This window comes from Pan troglodytes, chromosome 8, assembly GCF_028858775.2.
Source record: "Pan troglodytes isolate AG18354 chromosome 8, NHGRI_mPanTro3-v2.0_pri, whole genome shotgun sequence".
Classification (NCBI taxonomy): domain Eukaryota; kingdom Metazoa; phylum Chordata; class Mammalia; order Primates; family Hominidae; genus Pan; species Pan troglodytes.
In genome coordinates this window covers 38,459,453-38,481,020 of record NC_072406.2, presented here as the reverse complement: position 1 = coordinate 38,481,020, position 21,568 = coordinate 38,459,453, and the positions used below count along the sequence as shown (strand labels likewise).

Here is a 21,568-nt window from a genome sequence, read left to right as displayed (position 1 = left end):
CGCACCACTGCACTCCAGCCTGACTAAAAAATGACTTTTATTGGCATCTGGAAAGAAGTATCAGGTCATCTACAGGAGACAGAAATCAAGCTATCTTCAAGATCCAATAATATTCAGACACTAGATACAAAGAAAGGATGAAAGGAACTGTATTTGAGTTCAATTTCTTAGCTGTCATAGCTGGAGTCAAGTGATACTATCTAAAGTTGAAACATATAGCTAAATAAAAAATAATTAGCCCAATCTTTTAAATGTATTACAATTTTTTTTAACTTTAGAAAGATCTTTTAGAACCAATAATGCTTATCGTAAAATACATTAATCTAAAAATCATCGATTATAAATCATGCTGCTATAAAGACACATGCACACGTATATTTATTGCAGCACTACTCACAATAGCAAAGACTTGGAACCAACCCAAATGTCCATCAATGATAGACTGGATTAAGAAAATGTGGCACATATACACCATGGAAGACTATGCAGCCATAAAAAATGATGAATTCATGTCCTTTGTAGGGACATGGATGAAGCTGGAAACCATCATTCTCAGCAAACTATCGCAACGACAAAAAAACCAAACACTGCATGTTCTCACTTATAGGTGCGAACTGGACAATGAGAACACTTGGACACAGGAAGGGGAACATCACACACCGGGGGCCTGTTGTGGGGTGGGGGGAGGGAGGAGGGATAGCATTAGGAGATATACCTAATGTAAATGACGAGTTAATGGGTGCAGCACACCAACATGGCACATGTATACATATGTAACAAACCTGCATGTTGTGCACATGTACCCTAGAACTTAAAGTATAATAAAAAAAAATTTAAAAAGTGACAAAATTAGTAATATCTGGGTTTTGTTAAACTAATAAAGATCACAATTAGTATCTTTTATAAAATCTCATAGATTAATCCACCATCCATCCATTTCTTTCTCTTCTCTCTCTCTATACACACACACACACACACACACACGCATTATATATTTCATCTATTTCTATTTCTATATGTATCTACATATCTGTCTCATATAATCAAATGTACACAATGACTATTTCTGGATGATAATGACTTTGATCTTTTACCTTTATCATTGTGTTCTTTAATTTTGTTCTACTTTGTAAATAATGAGAGATTATTATATTTCACTAAAGCAATAAGGTATTTTCAAGAGGCATTTTCTAATAGGTGTTTACTGTAGCAAAGATGATAACCTGTTGCTTTTCACTGACAAACTAAAGCCAAGATTCCAACTCTCAATTTTTTAAGGCTCTCTAAGTTTATTAAAACTCTTTCAACTAAAGGAAGATTATTGGTTAGTTCCTCATACATCACTGATTGGAGTAAGGCCCTTAACCATACATTCTAGAATATGCATACTGGGCAGCTTCCATGCCTTTACATGATGACAGCCACTCCCACCAATGATCAGACTTCTCTCTGATGGGTTGAGTACAGAAGAGGAGACAAGCCAAGTGGATAAATGGAACTACACAGAACTTCTGGGCATCTATGGCTATTTCTTTTATTTCTCTAACCTACACTATAGAAGAGAAAAAAGTGTCTTGGCATCCCATTCTTCAAGCTTCCTGAAAAGTCCAGATCTCTGATGTCTTTTGCTCTCTATATGAGCCAGTATTTCTGAAATCCTCCAACAGTTTGGGGATTAAGAGTCTAATATTCCCATACCTTCTGAGCTATGTTGACATAAAACGGCTATCCCCATACTATTGTGTTCCCAATAGTAATGTTATGTTCATAAGTATTTAACTTTATTTCCAATTTCGTTTTTTTTCTCTTGTATCAATCCAAATGGCTCTAAAGGGCACCAAGTGAGATGGATTCTAAGGATCAGCTTAAAAATCATAGTCTACTTGTAAAGTTGGGGGAACTTTCTGTTGTCTGTCATGGAAGTCAATCTGTCACAGAAGTGAACTGCTACCATTCTGCCCTGAAAAGAACCAGGGCTCTTTGGAGAAAACGCAGATTGCAGGGTTGAGGGAATGAAGTATAAAATGAGTTTGGAACATTCTGTTGCATTAGAACATAGGAAAGTGCTCAAAGAATGATGGGGTCATATCAAAAGGATACAGGAGCCAGCCTAAAGGGGTTCTTGCTGTCAAATCTAAAGTAATTTTAGCAATGAAAATAAACAATAATAGTAATGGATTAAAACTTGGCTGCTTTTGCTGTATTCTCATTGTCTCATTCTCCCTCTCCACTTTCAACTCCCTCCTTTATATCCCTTCCTTTAAGCTGTAATCATGGGATCAAATTCTCTTGGTTTTCTTGTACTTCAGGGCAATACCTATGCTCTGGATGGGTTTTTTCTACATTGCAAAAAAATGGAGTTAAAAAAAAGTTTTAAGTTTTAGTTTAAGGTTTTGGGGTGATCATTGAAGAAAACAATCTCTTAACTGACATAGGTTCTACGCCACTAAAACCAACCTGATGTTAGGTTGGAACATAAAATTGCCTTTTTTATAGTTAAGATGATTGAATATCAGAAACTTCAGATGGCTCAATAACATGGTCCATCCAAGCTCCTCGGGAACTTACACATTTAGTCTTAGAACCAAACCCTGAGCCATTATGAATTGATTCCTGGTTTCAGTCATCCTCTGTGCCTTTTGTTTCCTAATGAAGAAGGATGACTGGTGAAGGGGTACAACATGGGCCTTCCCAGCCTCCTGTTTGATGTCATTTGAATATCACATTCATATCCTCTGTGAGAAGTACTGCCATGCAAGGAAAAGAACAGCAGACCAGAAGATAAGAGAATGGATTTAATTCTTGGCTTTCTCATTATCCAGCTGAAAAAAAAGGTGGATGAATCTGAATCATAATCGCTCTCAGCCTCTCTTCTTGCATTTACAAAATAAAGAGGCTGGAGAAAGACTGAGTTGTATATGGTGTCCCTTCTAGTTCTAATACTTTGCAATTCTTCTTATAAGACCGGGGTAGGGAGGAACAACCTGAACATAAGTATTACTTACATATGCATTGGAGTCCTTTACAGGAAGACATATCTACCAACCAAATAAAGTAACTAAGGTTAGAGGGGAAAGAAAAAAAAAACCCCTTATTAAATGAAACTGATGGTTTAGTCAAGGCAGAACAAACTTCTAGATTTTAAATTACAAAGAATGTGCTTTACTAATCCATAAAATGTCTTTTTAAATGTAATTTAGCAAAAAAATACACTTTAGTTTTTTCTTAAAATTCTCTTTTCTTTCTTTTATAAATTATACAAAGTTGCTAGGTGATTATGAATAGTGATCACTTGTTCACAAATGTACAGACTTCAAATCATGCGTCTCTTTTGAGAATCTGTAAGAAAACGTTTGAATGCTTCAGCTCTCTGCTACCCAATATAACAATGCTAAATTTAGTCAGATTTTGGTTTGTCCTCATCTGCACAATGATGATAATCTCTAATTTGGACTTTCCAATATAAGCATTGTTATGAAATCGTCTGTAGTCTAAGATTGCTTAGAAAAGGCAAAAATAACCTTAATTCTTGCAAATCTGAACAACAATATGCAGCATATAAAGAAGAAAAGGCTCATTGCATAACTCAGAAGAACAGTGAATATCCACAAAGCCTACTTCCATGGAGTTAGCTAGCCCTAAAAACAATTCTATTTTATGCAAGTATGCTTTTAAAAAAATTGTAACCTCCCAGTAGAACTTTCATGAACAATTCTAGTATAGTCCACACCAGGAACACAGAAAGTAGGTAAGGTATTTAACAAACAAGAAAGATATTAGTCACATTTATACCAACAAATTATTAGATTTTTTGGCTATATGTGGATACTTAGTCACCTTAATCACTTAATACACGTCTTCCTTATAGCAAAATTCTAGGCAAAAGTTATAAACTTCTTTCCATAAAACCAAATGAAGCCAGTGAGTCCAGTCCAACAACCAGGTTATTCTTCGCCTTTAATCTCCTTTTCCCCTGGTATTTTATGCTACATCCAAATCTTTATTAAATAACATGGTCCTTTCTATCTTCAAAGCATAAGCCCTAAATTAAAAACCAAGGTACAGAGTTATTATCTCGAGCCATTACAAAAAGAATTTACGTTCTGAAAGATAAAATAGCTAGTTAAGCATGAAGTCAATAGGATGAGGTATCCTAATGTTTCTGTTGGGTGGAATTTTTTTGGTAAGCCTCCGTTTTTGTTTTTTTCCTTACAAGCATATTAGAATTATCATGAAGTACACAGTCTTTTTCTTTTAATGTGTCAGTTCTCTGTATCTGTTATCACCATAAGTACAGGTCAATCAGATATCTTTTAAAATTGAATCTCAGTCAAGGAAAGATTCCCTGGTAACTGCTTTTAACATTTAGTAACCTGACACTTGCAATTCTTTCAAATGTCATACTTTTCTAGAGTATTTCTATTTCAGAAGCCTTACAATTCTTCTACAGATTATAGGACTATGCTCATTAATACAACCATTTGTTTTGAATAAGTATGAATATTAGAAGTCAAAATGAACTGAACTTCTGCTGAGTCCCAAAAATAACATGAGAAAGTTTTTTTATTGCCTAACTGCAGGTGCTAAATAAATATAAATAAGGGCCCTCATTCTTAGTCTTCCACAATCAAGCAGAGTCTTTGGAGGGTGCTTCAACAGGACAGTAGGCACTAGTTTAGGGTACATTTCTAAGTTCATCTAAGTATAACTTGTTCACTCATTCCGTGCCTATTTACTGTGCTTCTACTATGGTGACAGGCACTGGGCTAATTGCTGCAGATGCAGTGCTGAGCAAGACAGAAACATGCCCTACTCTCACAGAATTTAATATCTGTGCAAGAGAATGACATTATCAAATAATCAGACTTTTGAATGCGTAATTACAAATTGAAACAAGTGTTGTCAAGAAAGAGCAGGATTCCATGAGAAGTTATTGCAAGGAATCTGACTCAGATTAGGGGTCGAGGAAAGCATTTCTAAAAAACTGATACTTATCTAGAAATCTACAAGATGACTATATGCTAATTAGCCTAAAGGATGGTAGGGTAGGGGTGAGGAAAAGGAAAAGAGGAAGAATCTTCAAAACCAAAATAATGTAGGTGAAGAGGTCCTATCACAAGGGGTATCTTAGTTTCCTATAGCCACTATAAATAGTGTCGTAAACTTAGTGGCTTTAAACAACATTGACTTATTATTTTACAGTTCCGGAGATCCTATGCCCAAAATGAGTCTTAAGGAACTAAAATCAAGGTGTTGCAGAGCAGCCTTCCTTGTAGAGGGTCAAAGGAAGAACTTATTTACTAGACTTTTCCAGCCTCTAGAGGCTGCCTGCATTCTTGGGCTTGCAACCTCCCTCATTTAACTTCAAAGTTGGCAATGCCAGCCAATCTTTTTCATCATGCCATCTATTTGGTTGTCTCTCTTCTGCTTCCCTCTTTTCACTTAGGATTCATGGTCACACCCAGATAATCCAGGATAATCTCCCCATCTCAAAGTTTTTAACATAATCATATCAGCAAAGTCCATTTTTCCATGTAAGGTAACATATTCAAACAGGTTCCAGGGATTAGGATTGCGGACATTGTTGGAGACCATTATTATGTCTATCATGAAAGAGATCATGTTTTATCTGAGAACTGAAATAAGGTCAGGGTGGTTGGAGAGTAGAAAGTGAGAAGAAAGGTAATATAAGATGAGGCTGGGGAGATGGGCAAAGACTATAAACACCTCTATGCAAATAAACTAGAAAATCTAGCAGAAATGGATAAATTCCTCGACACATACACTCTTCCGAGACTAAACCAGGAAGAAGTTGAATCCCCGAATAGACTAATAACAGGCTCTGAAATTGAGGCAATATTAATAGCCTACCAACCAAAAAAAGTCCAGCACTAGATGGATTCACAGCCGAATTCTACCAGAGGTACAAGGAGGAGCTGGGACCATTCCTTCTGAAACTATTCCAATCAATAGAAAAAGAGGGAATCCTCCCGAACTCATTTTATGAGGCCAGCATCATCCTGATACCAAAGCCTGGCAGAGACACAACAAAAAAAGAGAATTTTAGACCAATATCCCTGATGAACATCGATGCAAAAATCCTCAATAAAATACTGGCAAACCGAATCCAGCAGCACATCAAAAAGCTTATCCACCATGATCAAGTGGGCTTCATCCCTGGGATGCAAGGCTGGTTCAATATACGCAAATCAATAAATGTAATCCAGCATATAAACAGAACCAAAGACAAAAACCACATGATTATCTCAATAGATGCAGAAAAGGCCTTTGACAAAATTCAACAGCCCTTCTGCTAAAAACTCTCAATAAATTAGCTATTGATGGGACGTATCTCAAAATAATAAGAGCTATCTATGACAAACCCACAGCCAATGTCATACCGAATGGGCAAAAACTGGAAGCATTCCCTTTGAAAACTGGCACAAGACAGGGATGCCCTCTCTCACCACTCCTATTCAACATAGTGTTGGAAGTTCTGGCCAGGGCAATCAGGCAGGAGAAAGAAATAAAGGGTATTCAATTAGGAAAAGAGGAAGTCAGATTGTCCCTGTTTCCAGATGACATGATTGTATATTTAGAAAACTCCAGTGTCTCAGCCCAAAATCTCCTTAAGCTGATAAGCAACATCAGCAAAGTCTCAGGATACAAAATCAATGTGCAAAAATCACAAGCATTCTTGTACACCAATAACAAACAGAGAGCCAAATCATGAGTGAACTCCCATTCACAATGCTTCAAATAGAATAAAATACCTAGGAATCCAACTTACAAGGGATGTGAAGGACCTCTTCAAGGAGAACTACAAACCACTGCTCAACGAAATAAAAGAGGACACGAACAAATGGAAGAACATTCCATGCTCATGGATAGGAAGAGTCAATATCGTGAAAATGGCCATACTGCCCAAGGCAAATTATAGATTCAATGCCATCCCCATCCAGCTACCAATGACTTTCTTCACAGAAATGGAAAAAACTATTTTAAAGTTCATATGGAACCAAAAAAGAGCCCACATTGCCAAGTCCATCCTAAGCTGAAAGAACAAAGCTGGAGGCATCACACTACCTGACTTCAAACTATACTACAAGGCTACAGTAACCAAAACAGCATGGTACTGGTAGCAAAACAGAGATATAGACCAATGGAACAGAACAGAGCCCTCAGAAATAATACCACACATCTACAACCATCTGATCTTTGACAAACCTGAGAAAAACAAGCAATGGGGAAAGGATTCCCTATTTAATAAATGGTGCTGGGAAAACTGGCTAGCCATATGTAGAAAGCTGAAACTGGATCCCTTCCTTACACCTTATACAAAAATTAATTCAAAATGGATTAAAGACTTAAATGTTAGACCTAAAACCATAAAAACCCTAGAAGAAAACCTAGGCAATACCATTCAGGACATAGGCATGGGCAAGGACTTCATGTCTAAAACACCAAAAGCAATGGCAACAAAAGCCAAAATTGACAAATGGGATCTAATTAAACTAAAGGGCTTCTGCACAGCAAAAGAAACTACCATCAGAGTGAACAGGAAACCTACAAAATGGGAGAAAATTTTTGCAACCTACTCATCTGACAAAGGGCTAATATCCAGAATCTACAAAGAATACAAACAAATGTACAAAAAAAAAACAAACAACCCCATCAAAAAGTGGGCAAAGGATATGAACAGACACTTCTCAAAAGAAGATATTTATGCAGCCAACAGACACATGAAAAAATGCTCACTATCGCTGGCCATCAGAGAAACGCAAATCAAAACCACAATGAGATACGATCTCACACCAGTTAGAATGGTGATCATTAAAAAGTCAGGAAACAACAGGTGCTGGAAAGGATATGGAGAAACAGGAACACTTTTACACTGTTGGTGGGACTGTAAACTAGTTCAACCATTGTGGAAGACAGTGTGGCGATTCCTCAAGGATCTAGAACTAGAAATACCATTTGACCCAGCAATCCCATATTACTGGGTATATACCCAAAGGAATATAAATCATGCTGCTATAAAGACATATGCACACGTATATTTATTGTGGCACTATTCACAATAGCAAAGACTTGGAACCAACCCAAATGTCTATCAATGATAGACTGGGATTAAGAAAATGTGGCACATGTACACCATGGAATACTATGCAGCCATAAAAAAGGATGAGTTCATGTCCTTTGCAGGGGCATGGATGAAGCTGGAAACCATCATTCTCAGCAAACTATCACAAGGACAAAAAACCAAACACCACATGTTCTTACTCACAGGTGGGAATTGAACAATGAGAACAATTGGACACAGGGGAGGGAACATCACACACCAGGGCCTGTCATGGTGTGGGGGGAGGGGCAAGGGATAGCATTGGGAGATATACCTAATATAAGTGACGAGTTAATGGGTGCAGCACACCAACATGGCACATGTGTACATATGTAACAATCCTGCACATTGTGCACATGTACCCTAGAACTTAAAGTATAATAATAATTAAAAAAAAAGAAGACATCAAAGAGGTGACAGCCTAGATTTGACATTTTTAAATCCCTCTGGCTACTGGGTGGAAAATTGATTTTAAAATAGCAGAGGTTCAAAAAAAAGATTATAGTAGCAACAGATATTCAGATAATTAAAAATTTTCATCAGGTTACTGAGGTCATTTCAGATATTTCATTCTTTATTAGGTGATCTGATGACTTTGGTTAAATATCTGCCCTAGGGTTCTGTGGGAAAGATTAAATGTTAAGATGCATGACACTCCATTTATACAGGAAGTGTACCAACAATAAACACTCAGTCTTTATACTGCTGCATTGCTTCTGTTACTAATTATTATGCATAACTCTATGCTAGAAAATTAGAAAACTTAAGTAATATGGATGACTTTATGAAAAAATTAATACTGATTGTCTTAGTCTGTTTGTGCTGCTATAACAAAATACCTGAGACTGGGTAATTTACAAAGAATACAAATTTATTTCTCACAGTGTTGGAGGCTGAAAAATGCAAGATCAAAGTGTCAGCATCTGGTTTCTGGTGAAGGCCTTCTTGCTGGGTGGAAGGGAGAAGAACAAAAAGGGCCAAACTCCCTCCACCGAGCTCTTTTACATGTTAAGGGCATTCACCCATACATGAGGGCTCTAAACACCTCCGAAAATACCCCACTTCTCAACACCATTGCATTGGAGATTAAGTTTCTAACACATACATTTTGGAGTACACGGTCAGATCACAGCACTGATTATATGTAAATATATCTCTATTTTAAGAATAAATAGAAAAATTAATTCGAGACCTGAATAAAGAACACTCGATCTACACATTGAGTGCAGGAAAAGGATTAGAAAATGATGTTATACAGGGGCAGTGTCCAAATTACATTAAGCCTTAGTGGCCACAGGAGGGATGTTGGTTTTTACTCTAAGTAAATTGGGGAATCTTTGGGGAGTTTTGGGAAGAGGAGTGACATGGTCTAATTTTCATGTTAAAACTGGCTGACATTTTCAAAATAGATTCTAGGCGGCCAGCATGGAAGAAGAAAGGCTAGTAAGAGAACATGGCAACAATCCAGGAGGGGTGGATCACAGTTTAGACCAGGTGGTAGCAGTGAATGTGGGGGGGGGCTCATTAGATTCTTGCTGCATCTTTTTTTTTTTTTTTTTTTTTTTTGAGATGGAGTCTCGCTCTGTTGCCTAGGCTGGAATGCAGTGGCACAATCTCGGCTCACTGCAACCTCCACCTCCCAGGTTCACACCATTCTCCTGCCTCAGCCTCCCAAGTAGCTGGGACTACAGGTGCCTGCCACTGCGCCTGGCTAATTTTTTGTATTTTCAGTAGAGACGGGGTTTCACCGTGTTAGACAGGATGGTCTCGATCTCCTGACCTCATGATCCACCCACCTTGGCCTCCCAAAGTGCTGGGATTACAGGTGTGAGCCACCAGGCCCGGCCGATTCTTGCTGTATTTTAAAAGGTTTCCTAATGTGAGAGAAAGAGTGGTATCAATAATGAGTCCTAGGCTTTTGGCCTGAGTAACTAGAAGGATAGAGCTGCCATCAGTGGACACTGGAAGGCTGAATCTGAGGGAGAGATCAGTGCCTCTGTTGAAAATATGATAGGGAATTTTGCTGGACATGCAAATGGAGTGGTTGCCTAAGCAGCTGAATATGAGTTGGGAGCTCAGGAGAAAGGTTTGGGCTGGAGATATAAATTCGGCAGTCATTGGCATATAAATAGTACTTAAACTTTGAGGCTAGAGGAGATCACCAAGAGAGAGTGTACATTAAGAAAAGCTACAAGAACTCAGTCCTGAGGCATTCAAGTATGAAGAAGTGGGAGTTAAAACGAAGAATCAACAAAGCAGGCTGAGATGGAGCAGGGAGTGAGGTAAGACAAAAACCAAAAAGAATCTGATGTCCCGGCAGCCCTACCTTTCCTTCTCTTACACCTACTCACCTTTCAGGTCTCTGCCAAGGGATATTTTATTCCCTAAACTTGATTAGGTATCTCTCCTAAGTGCCTCCACAGCATCCTGTCTTTACTGCTTTCTTAGTGTTTGTCACATTGTATTATCATTGTTTGCATTAACTCATCTCTTCCTCTACACTGTAAGCTTCTTGAAAGGAGAAATCAAGTTTGTCTTGCTGATAGAGTATTCCCAGAAATTAGCACAGTGCTTGGCACACAATAACCACTGAACATAAGTTGGCTGAGTTGAACTTGTAAAGTCAGTACTTATCTTCTGGTTTCAGACATGTTACTGGTATGCTAGCGTCCACTATGATTACCTAAGCCACTAGCACCATACATACATTTATTTCATCATGCTTATTTTACTATGTAACAATTTCAATTTTTCCAACATTAATTGGTGTGTCTCATGGTTCCGATTCAGGTAGAGGAGAAGGAAGAAGGAAAGCGATACTTACTTGTATATATTACGCATACATACCAACTTTGCCTTTCATATGCAGTCACACTTAAGCATTTAACCTTCCTCACAAATTTGGGAAGAAAAGTATAATTAGCTCCATTTTATAAGAAAAAACAAGGTTTAGAAATGTTAAGTAACTTGTCTAAGGTCATTCAAATGGTAAAAACCAGGATTTAAATACCTGTAAAGAATTTGCGTTAGAGTAGGCAGATAGCCAGACATGAGCAGGAGTGGGGTGCCCCTGAAAAAGGGAAGTCCAAAAAATTTCGCACCCCAGAAGTTGCATGATAGATATGAGCAGAGAGAGGGGAAATACCTATGCAGAAAGGAACGCCCCCAAACACTCCTTAAGATGCCCAATGATCACTCATTCTGCAGTTAACCAGTCAGAATGTAGCTAGCTACATGCTGAGAAGAGGGAAAGAGGGCAAAGGAGAAATTCCTAAGAGATACGCAGGTGCAATAAGTACAGATTTAACCACGATACGACCTTCCTGGGATGGTGGTACGGAGCAATGCTGCCATTAGGCAGAATTCATATCTAATGCTAGGCAGCACATGTACATCAACAGACAGCAAGGGAGAATTCTACAAACCTGGGGCGGGAACTGGGTGGGGGCTTGAGGCAGAAGCCGGAAACTAGTCAGAGACAAAGGCAGAGACTTGAGACACAGACAGGAACTTAAAGGGTCTGACATAATAAAATCAGCATGCAGAACTCTTAGAGCTGCTGGCTCATCCTCTTTCAAGCAGCCCGCTTTGCCCCGTCTTTCCGAGTGTACTGTTCTCTGCTACTACTTTCCACCCAGAGCAGCCCACTCTTCTCTTGACGTGTACTTTGAGGACCAAGCTCCGATTTTTATCTTGCCCAAATTCCTATCTAAGGGGTCTGGGGAGTCATGCCCTACAAACCATAAATTCTCATTAGATAGGTTTTATTTAACCCTCTATCTCATGACTTACTTTCCAATCTGACTCTGGCGTAACAGTATGTGACAAAGAAGAAAATCATAATATTTTTACCCTAGAACATGTTTTTGTGCCATATTTTGAAATGGTCCTGCAAAGCCGTCCTTTGTGGGGGCAAATTTTCATCTGTAAGAGTCTCTAATAACATAGCTAGATGTTTTTCTTCCAGGCCCTCCCAATCCTGAAGATACTGAGTGGCTAGCACATTTTAATAGTCCGAATAGGAGACATCTGTCATCTATTGTCTCTAAGGGCAGCCACTATGAGACTTCAAAAGAACCTTGGTCTCCACAGTCTTTTATCTTAACTTGAACATTTCCTTTCTATTGATCCCAGGTCTTTAGACAGATTCAACTAATTGTCAACCAGAAAATGTTTAAATTTACCTATGGTCTGGAAGTCCCCCACACTTCAAATTGTCCTGCCCTTCTGGACCAAACCAACGTATTGCTCGAATCTGATTGAAGTCTCATGCCTCCCTAAAATGTATAAAACCACGCTGCACCCCAACCACCCTGGGCACATGCTCTCAGGACCTCCTGAGGGCTGTGTCAGGGGCCATGGTCACTCATATTTAGCTCAGATGAAATCTCTTCAAATATTTTAGAGTTTGACTCTTTTAATCAACAACTTCCTTCAATAAACCTTTGCTTACTTTACTAATTGTCTCTTGGCCAAATTCTTTCTTTCAAGTAAGACAAGAGCCAAAAACTCCACACTTCCTGGTAACACCAGGGGGTGTGTGTGTGTGTGTGTGTGTAAACAGTAGCTTTACAGTATGCAACATAAAATAAATTTCTACTTTAAAAACAAAATTCTGTTACTTACTGGAAAGTATAGGAGCAGAGATCCAAAAAGGATCGTTTCCAACAGGATAAGGCCCGATGCCCGGATGCTCTGAAAAAACAAAATAAAAACGTCATTACTAACTTACATTTCTAAGCCTGGAGAATTCACGCTATTGTGAAAATGCCACAATGCATAGGACAGCATTCTTTGGGGGAAATTAAATAAATTAATGAAAATTGGTTAGTATTCAGGTGGGTAAAAAACTAGAACATGCAAAAAGACTGATTATAAAGGTGTTGATAGGCTTAATAATATCGCCAGTGGCTGCATGAGATTTTGTTCTCTAAAATTTGTATCATTAAAATGTCTGAGCAGCTAAGAACACTATCTTGAAGATACTTTTGAGACGAGAAGTCTTTTCCCGATTGAAGGTCTTTTCTCGATCGAAGGGTTCGTGGTCTCACGGGCTTCAGGGAATGAAGCCATGGACCAGAGCGGCGAGTGTTACAGCTCGATTAGAGAAACACACAGACCCAAAGAGTGTGCGGTGGCAAGATTTATTAAAACGAAAGTGAAAGTGAAGCTTCCGCACGGCGAAAAGGGACCCGGAAGGGTTGCTGTTTCCGGCTTGGGTGTCTTATGCTTATATCCCCTTATGACCCCTCCCCTTTTCCTTTTTCTGTCCTGTAGAATTAGCTTATTTTCTATCCGCCTGTGAGTTGGTGGGCCTGATGGGTTAAAAACATCAGGCTGCAGCTGGAGCTTAAACTCCCCTTTGATTGGTTGAAGTTTCAAGCCCTTAGCTTGCAGCTATTTTGGCTTAGGGAAAGTCCCTTTAAGGAAGTCCCTATTGACCCAGGAAGAACAGCCAACTTAGCCACTTAGTCCCTCACTTTCAATCCACGAAATTTACAAACGAGATCTTGCCTGTATTTCTAAAATATGAGCCACCAGTGCATACTGAATGCCATTCCTAAACTATTTCACAAATACCTGTGGGATAGTGTTGGTGGGTAAAAAAAGCACACGCACAAGGTCTTGAAGTCTGCGTATCTCCCACCATGCTAAAATATAACCCCTAAAACTCACAAACACAGCTTCGCTATGTGCACAATATAAATCACATTAAATAACAAGGGTATCTCACCTTGTGAACATGCATACATGTTATTCTTTACTCAAAATTCAAAAGAATTAGTTGATTTGATTTTCAAATAAATTTCTGAATAGTTTGCTAAGCATGAATATATCTAATAACCTTAAGATATTTTGTTAGACTTAAAATAGCATTATCTTCTCCAAGCAAAATTCTTAGAATTGAAGCAAGAAATAAAAGACCAGTAAAATCAATCTTATTTTCTACAATAAATTTTGCTTTAATGAATTCAAGTATCAATATAGAGCAAATATATCAATTAATACTGCAAACACAAAAACAGGTCATTTTAGCCATGCTGTGTTTTCACTAAATATAATACAAAATGTATACAGAAATTACACGTGGTGTAAATATCTTAACAGGAAAATAATTTGCAGTAGTAACAATTAATTTTGTAACAATAAAAAAATTCTGAAAGGCCAAACCACAATACTGCATTATATAAAAGCACTATCAGACAACTGGAGAGCCAGGGAGAAAAAATTCTAATTCCCCTTCCAAAAATCCCTGTGGGGTATTGTTAAAGATATAGAAATACTTTGTGTAACCCTCAAAAAAAAACTCAGGGCTTGCGTTAATTTAAGAATTTGGGAATAGAGAAACAAGTTTAGTCAGTGAACAGCCTTGATTATTTGAGTGGCTTTTTGCTATTGGTCATTATGTTAGATAGCAGACGCTTTTGGTGAAAAGAAAATTTCTATCAGCAAGCATTTAAATGGGTTTTGGCTGGCAGAATTTCCAAAGTGGCAAGGTACATTTGCATAGTATGCCTAATTATGAAGCTTATTTTTTAAACATTCCAAAAAAGACACAAAAAATGAAAATCCAAAATATTATACATGACTGTCTGTAAAATAATTTGTATGCTATTGGTTGGCTGAACAAGAGGACATGAAAAGCTGCTGCAAGGTACGATGAAGAAGACAGACTTTGGAGTTAACTCCATCTCAATTTGAATTACGAAATAACCACTTTGAGTTGGGCAACCTTGAACTTCAATGGTCTCACCCATAAAACGGGTATTTTAATCTTTACCTTATTAAATCTGACAGATTTATTAAATATGAAGTATGCAAAATGGCTGGCATTGTACCTGGTGCTTAATAAGTAGATACGTATTCTTCAAGGTAGAGAACAGCACCAGGATGATGAATTTGAAAACTAGAAGGAATATATCGCTAACAGTCAAATTTTGTTTAATGATTGGGATCCAAAATGACCCAAGAGGAGATGAATGCCTCGAGTGGGGGACCTTCCCAGGGCTGTGGTCATGCTGTGGTTTGATGGCCTCTTCCATCCTGCAATATCTTCTAAGATTTTATGTCCAGTAGGCTCAGTAGCAGTGTCACAACCATCACCACCACATAACAGTAGCAGGAGTACGTGCTTTTATATATTCTCAGAGCAGATAATCTGTCTCCTTTTCATTTGTAATTGTTGAATAATCTTCTTAGGAGTTCACTGCCTTGCTCCTGGCTAAGCAGAGGAGCCCATAATTTCAGATTGTAAATTGGAACTCTGACAAGTGGTTCCATAATAAAATGTAAGTCCTGTTCAAAATGCGCACTTTTTTCTTTCAAAATATTATTTGGAAGAGCTGCCTTTGTGGCCTCACAGAATGAGAAGGAACCTAATAGGTGAGATTTTAGGACAGAGAGGAGATCCATGCTCCCCAACATATTTCCTCCACTGTCTTATTGGTACTAGAAAATCTTTTAACTGGCACAGAGCCTTTTATTTTATGCTTGGTACCAAGGATTAATATACAATTTTGTAAGTAATACATTGACAAGTTCAAAGCAAAATATAGGAATCTTGTTTAGAGTCTCACTGGTAGGGTGAGGAAGGACAGAAAAGACACTAAGTGTGTATGGGGGTGGGGGCGGTGGTTGAAAATTGAAGATGGATGAGAGAGACAATGAGCAAAATAACAGAGACCAAGAAATAAAATCATCTCCTTCCTAGTTATGCCTGAGATAGAAAGAAATGGTGATATGAAACTATAACCAGAGTTGTTAACTGGGAAACTTATACAAAATCTTAATTGAAAGATGATCAGTAATACGCAATATGACACTATTTATACAAAACACATATACATAAAACAACACTATACATTTTCTCTATGTATCCAGGCATACCTCATCTATATATCTGTCCATCCATCCATCCATCCATCCATCCATCCAGACAAACCTCAGAAATATTTTGGGTTTGGTTTCAGACCACAGCATTAAATCAAGTATCAAAATAAAGTGAATCACACAAATTTTGTGGTTTCCCAGTGCATATAAAAGTTAAATTTACACTATAGTGTAGGCTATTAAGAATGCAATAGCATTATGTCTAAAAAATAATGTACTTGCCTTAAGGAAAAAAATACTTTATGGCTAAAAAATGCTAATAATCATCTGAGGCTTCATCAAGTTCTAATCTTTTTGCTGGTGGAGGGTCTTGCCTCCATGTTGATGGCTGCTGACTGATAAGGGTGGTGGCTACTGAAGCTTCGGATGGTTGTGGCAATTTCTTAAAATAAGAAAACAATGAAGTTTGCTGTACCAGTCGACTCTTCCTTTCATGAGAGATTTCTTTGTAGCATGTGATGCTGTTTGATAGCATGTTACCTACAGTTGAAGTTCTTTCAAAATTGGAGTCAATCCTCTTAACTATAATAATGTAATATTCTAAATCCTTTGTTGTCATTTCAACAATGTCCATAGCATCTTCACCAGGAGTGGATTCCGTCTGAAAAAACTACTTGTTTGCTCATCCATAAGAAGCAACTCCTCATTCATTCAAGTTTTATCATGAGATTATGGTAACTCAGACACATGTTCAGGCTACACTGCTAATTCTAATTCTCTTGCTATTTTCACCATATCTGCAGTTAGTTCCTTCACTGAAGTCTTGAACGCCTCAAAGTCATCCATGAGGGTTAGAATCAATGTTTTCCAAACTCTTGTTAATGTTGATATTTTGATCTCCCATGAATCATAAATGTTCTCAATGGCATCTAGAATGGTGAATCCTTTCCAGAGGTTTTCAGTTTACTTTGCCCAGATCTATCAGAAGAATCACTATGGCAACGATTGCCTTACAAAATGTGTTTCTTAAATAAGAAGATGTGAAAGTCTAACTCCTTAATCCATGGGCAGCAGAATGAATGCTGTGTTAGTGGGCATGAAAACAACATTAATCTCCTTGCATATCTCCATCAGACCTCTTGGGTGACTATGTGCATTGTCAATGAGCAGTAATATTTTGAAAGGAATCTTTTTCTGAGAAGTCTCATCAGTGGGCTTAAAATATCCAGTAAATCATGCTATAAATAGATGTGCTATCACATCCAAGCTTTGTTGTTACATTTCTACAGCACAGGCAGAGTTGGTTTAGCATGATTCTTAAGGCCCCCAGGATTTTCAGAACAGTCAATGAACATTGGCTTTAACTTAAAGTCACTAGTTGCATTTGCCCCTAACAAAAGGGTCAATCTTTCCTTTGAAGTTTTGAAGCCAGGCATTGACTTCTCCTCGCTAGCTATGAAAGTCCTGGCCTGGCGTGGTGGCTCATGTCTGTAATCCCAGCACGTTGGGAGGCCAACGTGGGTGGATCACAAGGTCAGGAGATCGAGACCATCCTGGCTAACATGGTGAAACCCCGTCTCTATTAAAAATACACACATACAAAAAAATCAGCTGGGCATGGTGGCAGGCACCTGTAGTCCTAGCTACTCGGGAGGCTGAGGCAGGAGAATGGCGTGAACCCGGGAGATGGAAGTTGCAAGAGCCAAGATCACACCACTGCACTCCAGCCTGGGCAACAGAGCAAGACTCCATCTCAAAAAAAAAAAAAAAAAAAAAAAAAAGAAAGTCCTAGATGGCATCTTCTTCCAGTAGAGGGCTATTTCATCAATACTGAAAATCTGTTGTTTCGTGTAGCTACCTTCACTGATGATCTTAGCTAGATCTTCTGGGTGACGTGCTGCAGCTTCTCCATCAGCACTTACTGCTTCACTTTACACTTTTATGTTATAGAGATGGCTGCTTTCCTTGTACCTCACGAACCAACCACTGCTAGCTTCTAACTTTTCTTCTGTAGTTTCCTCAACTCTCTCAGCCTTCACAGAATTGAAGAGAGTTAGGCCCTTGCTTTGGATTAGGCTTTGGCTTAAGGCAGTGTTGTGACTAGTTTAATCTTCTATCTAGAGTACTCAAACTTTCTTCATATCAGCAATAAGCCTGTTTTGCTTTCTTATCATACATGTGTTCACTGGAGTAGCATTTTTAATTCCCATCAATTTTTCCTTTGCATTTACAAATCGGCTAGTTAGTGCAAGAGGCCTAGTTTTCAGCCTATCCCAGCCTCCACTATGTCTTTCTTATTAAGCTTAATCAATTCTAGCTTTTGATTTAAAGTGAGTGATATGTGACTCTTCCTTTCACTTGAACACTAAAGGTCATTGTAGGATTATTAGTTGGCCTAATTTCAACATTGTTATGTCTCAGGGAATAAGGAGGGCTGAGGAGAGGGAGAAAGATGGAGGAATTGCTAGTTGGTGGATCAGACAGAACACATTCAACATTGATCACTTAAGTTCACCGTCTTATGTGGGTGCGGTTCATGGCATTCCAAAACAATTACAATAGTAACATCAAAGATCAGTGATCACAGATATAATACTACTAAAAGCATTTGCTGAAATATTGCAAGAATTACCAAAATGTGACACAGAGATACAAAGTGAGCACATGCTGTTGGAAAAATGGCTATGATAGATTTTCTCAATGTAGAGTTGCCACAAACCTTTAATTTGTAAGACACATGGTATCTGTCAAGCACAATAGAGCAAAGCACAATAAAACAAGGTATGTCTGTATACATATACATACTAAATAGATGTCTGGAGGATACATACTAAGTTGATAACAATGTTTGTTTGTTTGTTTCCGGAGAAAAGGGTAGATTTGGGGATAGATCAACTTATCTGGAAATATGTTAATATCTTTGAAGGAGAGGTAGTCATTTATTACTATGTAATATACTTTAATAAATAAATTTTAAAAACCTTCGTGTCAACTCAACTATTAGAAAATCTATGATTTTAGGCTGGGCACGGTGGCTCAAGCCTGTAATCCCAGCACTTAGGGAGGCCGAGGTGGGTGGATCAATTGAGGTCAGGAGTTCACCTGGCCAATATGGCGAAACCCCATCTCTACTAAAAATACAAAAATTTGCTGGGCATAGTAGCAGGTGCCTGTAGTCCCAGCTACTTGGGAGGCTGAGGCAGGAGAATTGCTTGAACTTGGGAGGCAGAGGTTGCAGTGAGCCCAGATCGAGCTACTATACTCCAGCCTTGGCAACAGAGCAAGACTCCATCTCAAAAGAAGAGGAAAAAAAAAAAAAAGAAAATCTCTGATTTGGTATTATAATATGCAAATATTATGCAATAAGTCTAAACAAAGCCCTTCCTTTAACTAATATTCTTTAATGAGTTTTTATTTGGCACCAACTGATGCATATAATCATCAAAAACTGTATCTTATAATTTTTGCAGGTGAATATAAAGCTGGGGGAGTTATCATTGAGCCTAACTCTCTGGTTTGGAACCCATAAACCCTAATCAATATACCTCCCAAGTTTACAATAGAGGTGAGTATATTCTACCTTACTCCATTTCCATCCCAACTTCCCCACTTTGTAAACTTTCAGAACTGACTTATGGAGGTTTATAACAGCCAGATATCAAACCCATAGACAAAAAAAAATGTCAAATTATATTATACTCATTTCTATCAAATTATATCAAAGTCAATTTCTAAATTCCATGTTTGGATGCCAAGTATAGAAGCATAAGATGAAGCACAGTTGTAATTGCCATAGAAGATTTGCCTGGGATATAAGCACCCAGAGGAAGCTAAGTCACTGGATGTAATAAGAAGAGAAGAATGCCCAAGGCTGCATTTTTAGAAGTAATTAAAATGGCTTATTATTATTTTCCTGATTCTATGGGGACTAAGTACTTCATTTATATTTTTTAAGCATTTTTAGCCTCTGGGGAAATTAATGTACATCTTGCTAAAACAAGGCAGCTATTTTTTTGGTCACTGCTGATTTCTTCAGACTTACAACATTTAGACCTTCTATTACAAAAGAAACCTCTGAAGATAAATATACTTTTATATAGTTGGACCCAGCATCTATGAGGAAAATATGAGAGAGCAATAGAATTATATTTTGAAAGAGATGAACTAGCATAAGTTTGAATGACAAACCAAGACGGTATAAATCTATATCCTTTTGAAAAAGATATACCAATGCAAGCAGGATAACAAACTTATGAGCTGTACTTTTTTTTTTAATTATGCTATTTCAATGAGAAATTCATGGACTGGGGACTTCATATGAAACCTGACAAACACCTGATAAAATAATTACACAATATGGATTGGAAAAAAAGATGTAAAAGGTGATCCTAAAGAGAATCTTAACATTGAGAGGTATGAGGACACTATCTTTCAATAATTTTATTAACAATTACATAAATGGAAAAGAATAGACTATATCCAGTTTGAAAGACTGCATGTAGTTAGCTTATGTTAAGAAGATCTGTGATAAAATATTTAAAAATCAATCAAATTTTGTAAAATTTGTCAAGGCACAATTATATAAAATGTGGTTAGTTAAAATCAATTTTAGGTTTTTAGGAGAATTCTCAGCAGTAAAAAAGCTATTTTCATAAAAATGAAGAGATAGGGTCATGGCAGAGACTCCCAAAGTAAAATATATGTAAGTTAGAGAATTACAAACTGATGGATTAAACCACATAGATTTGATCACTACATGGTCTGGAACTTTGGTATTAACCATTTATTAGCTGTGAGATCTTGGGCAAGTTGTTCAACCTTTGAGCCTCAGTTTCTTCATTTATAAGATGGGAGTCATAATGCGCAGGTGTATATTGTTGCAGAGATTGGCAATAATGCTGCCTGGCACAGAGCAGGGGCTCAGTCAACAGTAGTTCTTCATGAATCTTTCAAGTACAGATAGAGGAAATGAAGTCAGCAGAGAAGTGAAGCTCACTCGGCTGATCAGTGCCAGAACAGTCCTGTCTTCCATAGCTGCTGGTTCCCAAATCAGTGAGATTTCCTCTGTGCATCCAATCTGACCCTCAGTGATTTTCTTACCCAAAGTAACAAGAACAGAATATGTAATAATGTAATAACAAAAACATGTAACACTAACAAACTACTTAAAAATAAATTTCAAGTAAGGGTTTGGTACAGGTATTATAAAAAATTTACTAATCAATTTTAAATTCTTGACGGTCTTAACTAAAACACTAAAAGAAATTGTCATATTGCCTTAAGTAGGTATTCTTTCTAACTTCTAAGACTTCATAAGAAAGCCCATTTTTTCGTACAGCATAATTTATAGGTGAACAGTTTAATAAGACCTTTTTGAAGAGTAAGTTTATCAAAAAATAAAGTTCACATTGATTTATACATAATTTTATGTTATTTAAAACAGTATGACACACTAAATAAAAAAATAATGATTTTATATACATGTGAAATTAGAAATAACGAGTCATTCATTATTAATTATGATTTATCATATATTGCTGGGCAGAAACTTTACATGGCTATGGTGATTTTTTGTTGTTGTTTTGTTTTCAAAATTTACATGAGATGCTTGTCAAT

The 21,568-nt window shown here is 37.6% G+C and overlaps 1 protein-coding gene across 2 annotated transcripts in view; it reads right to left on the bottom strand.

The window, feature by feature from the left end:
- The window catches only part of GPR158 (G protein-coupled receptor 158), a 422,057-nt gene that overhangs the window by 122,411 nt on the left and 278,078 nt on the right, over positions 1–21,568 (bottom strand). For both annotated transcript variants that reach the window (XR_010146829.1, XM_521427.9), the window contains exon 5: positions 12,749–12,817. Coding sequence is in view for 1 of the 2 variants with exons in the window: in XM_521427.9 (XP_521427.2) it covers positions 12,749–12,817 (69 nt within the window). In the remaining variant the exon portion in view is untranslated. The remainder of the gene's footprint in view (positions 1–12,748; positions 12,818–21,568) is intronic.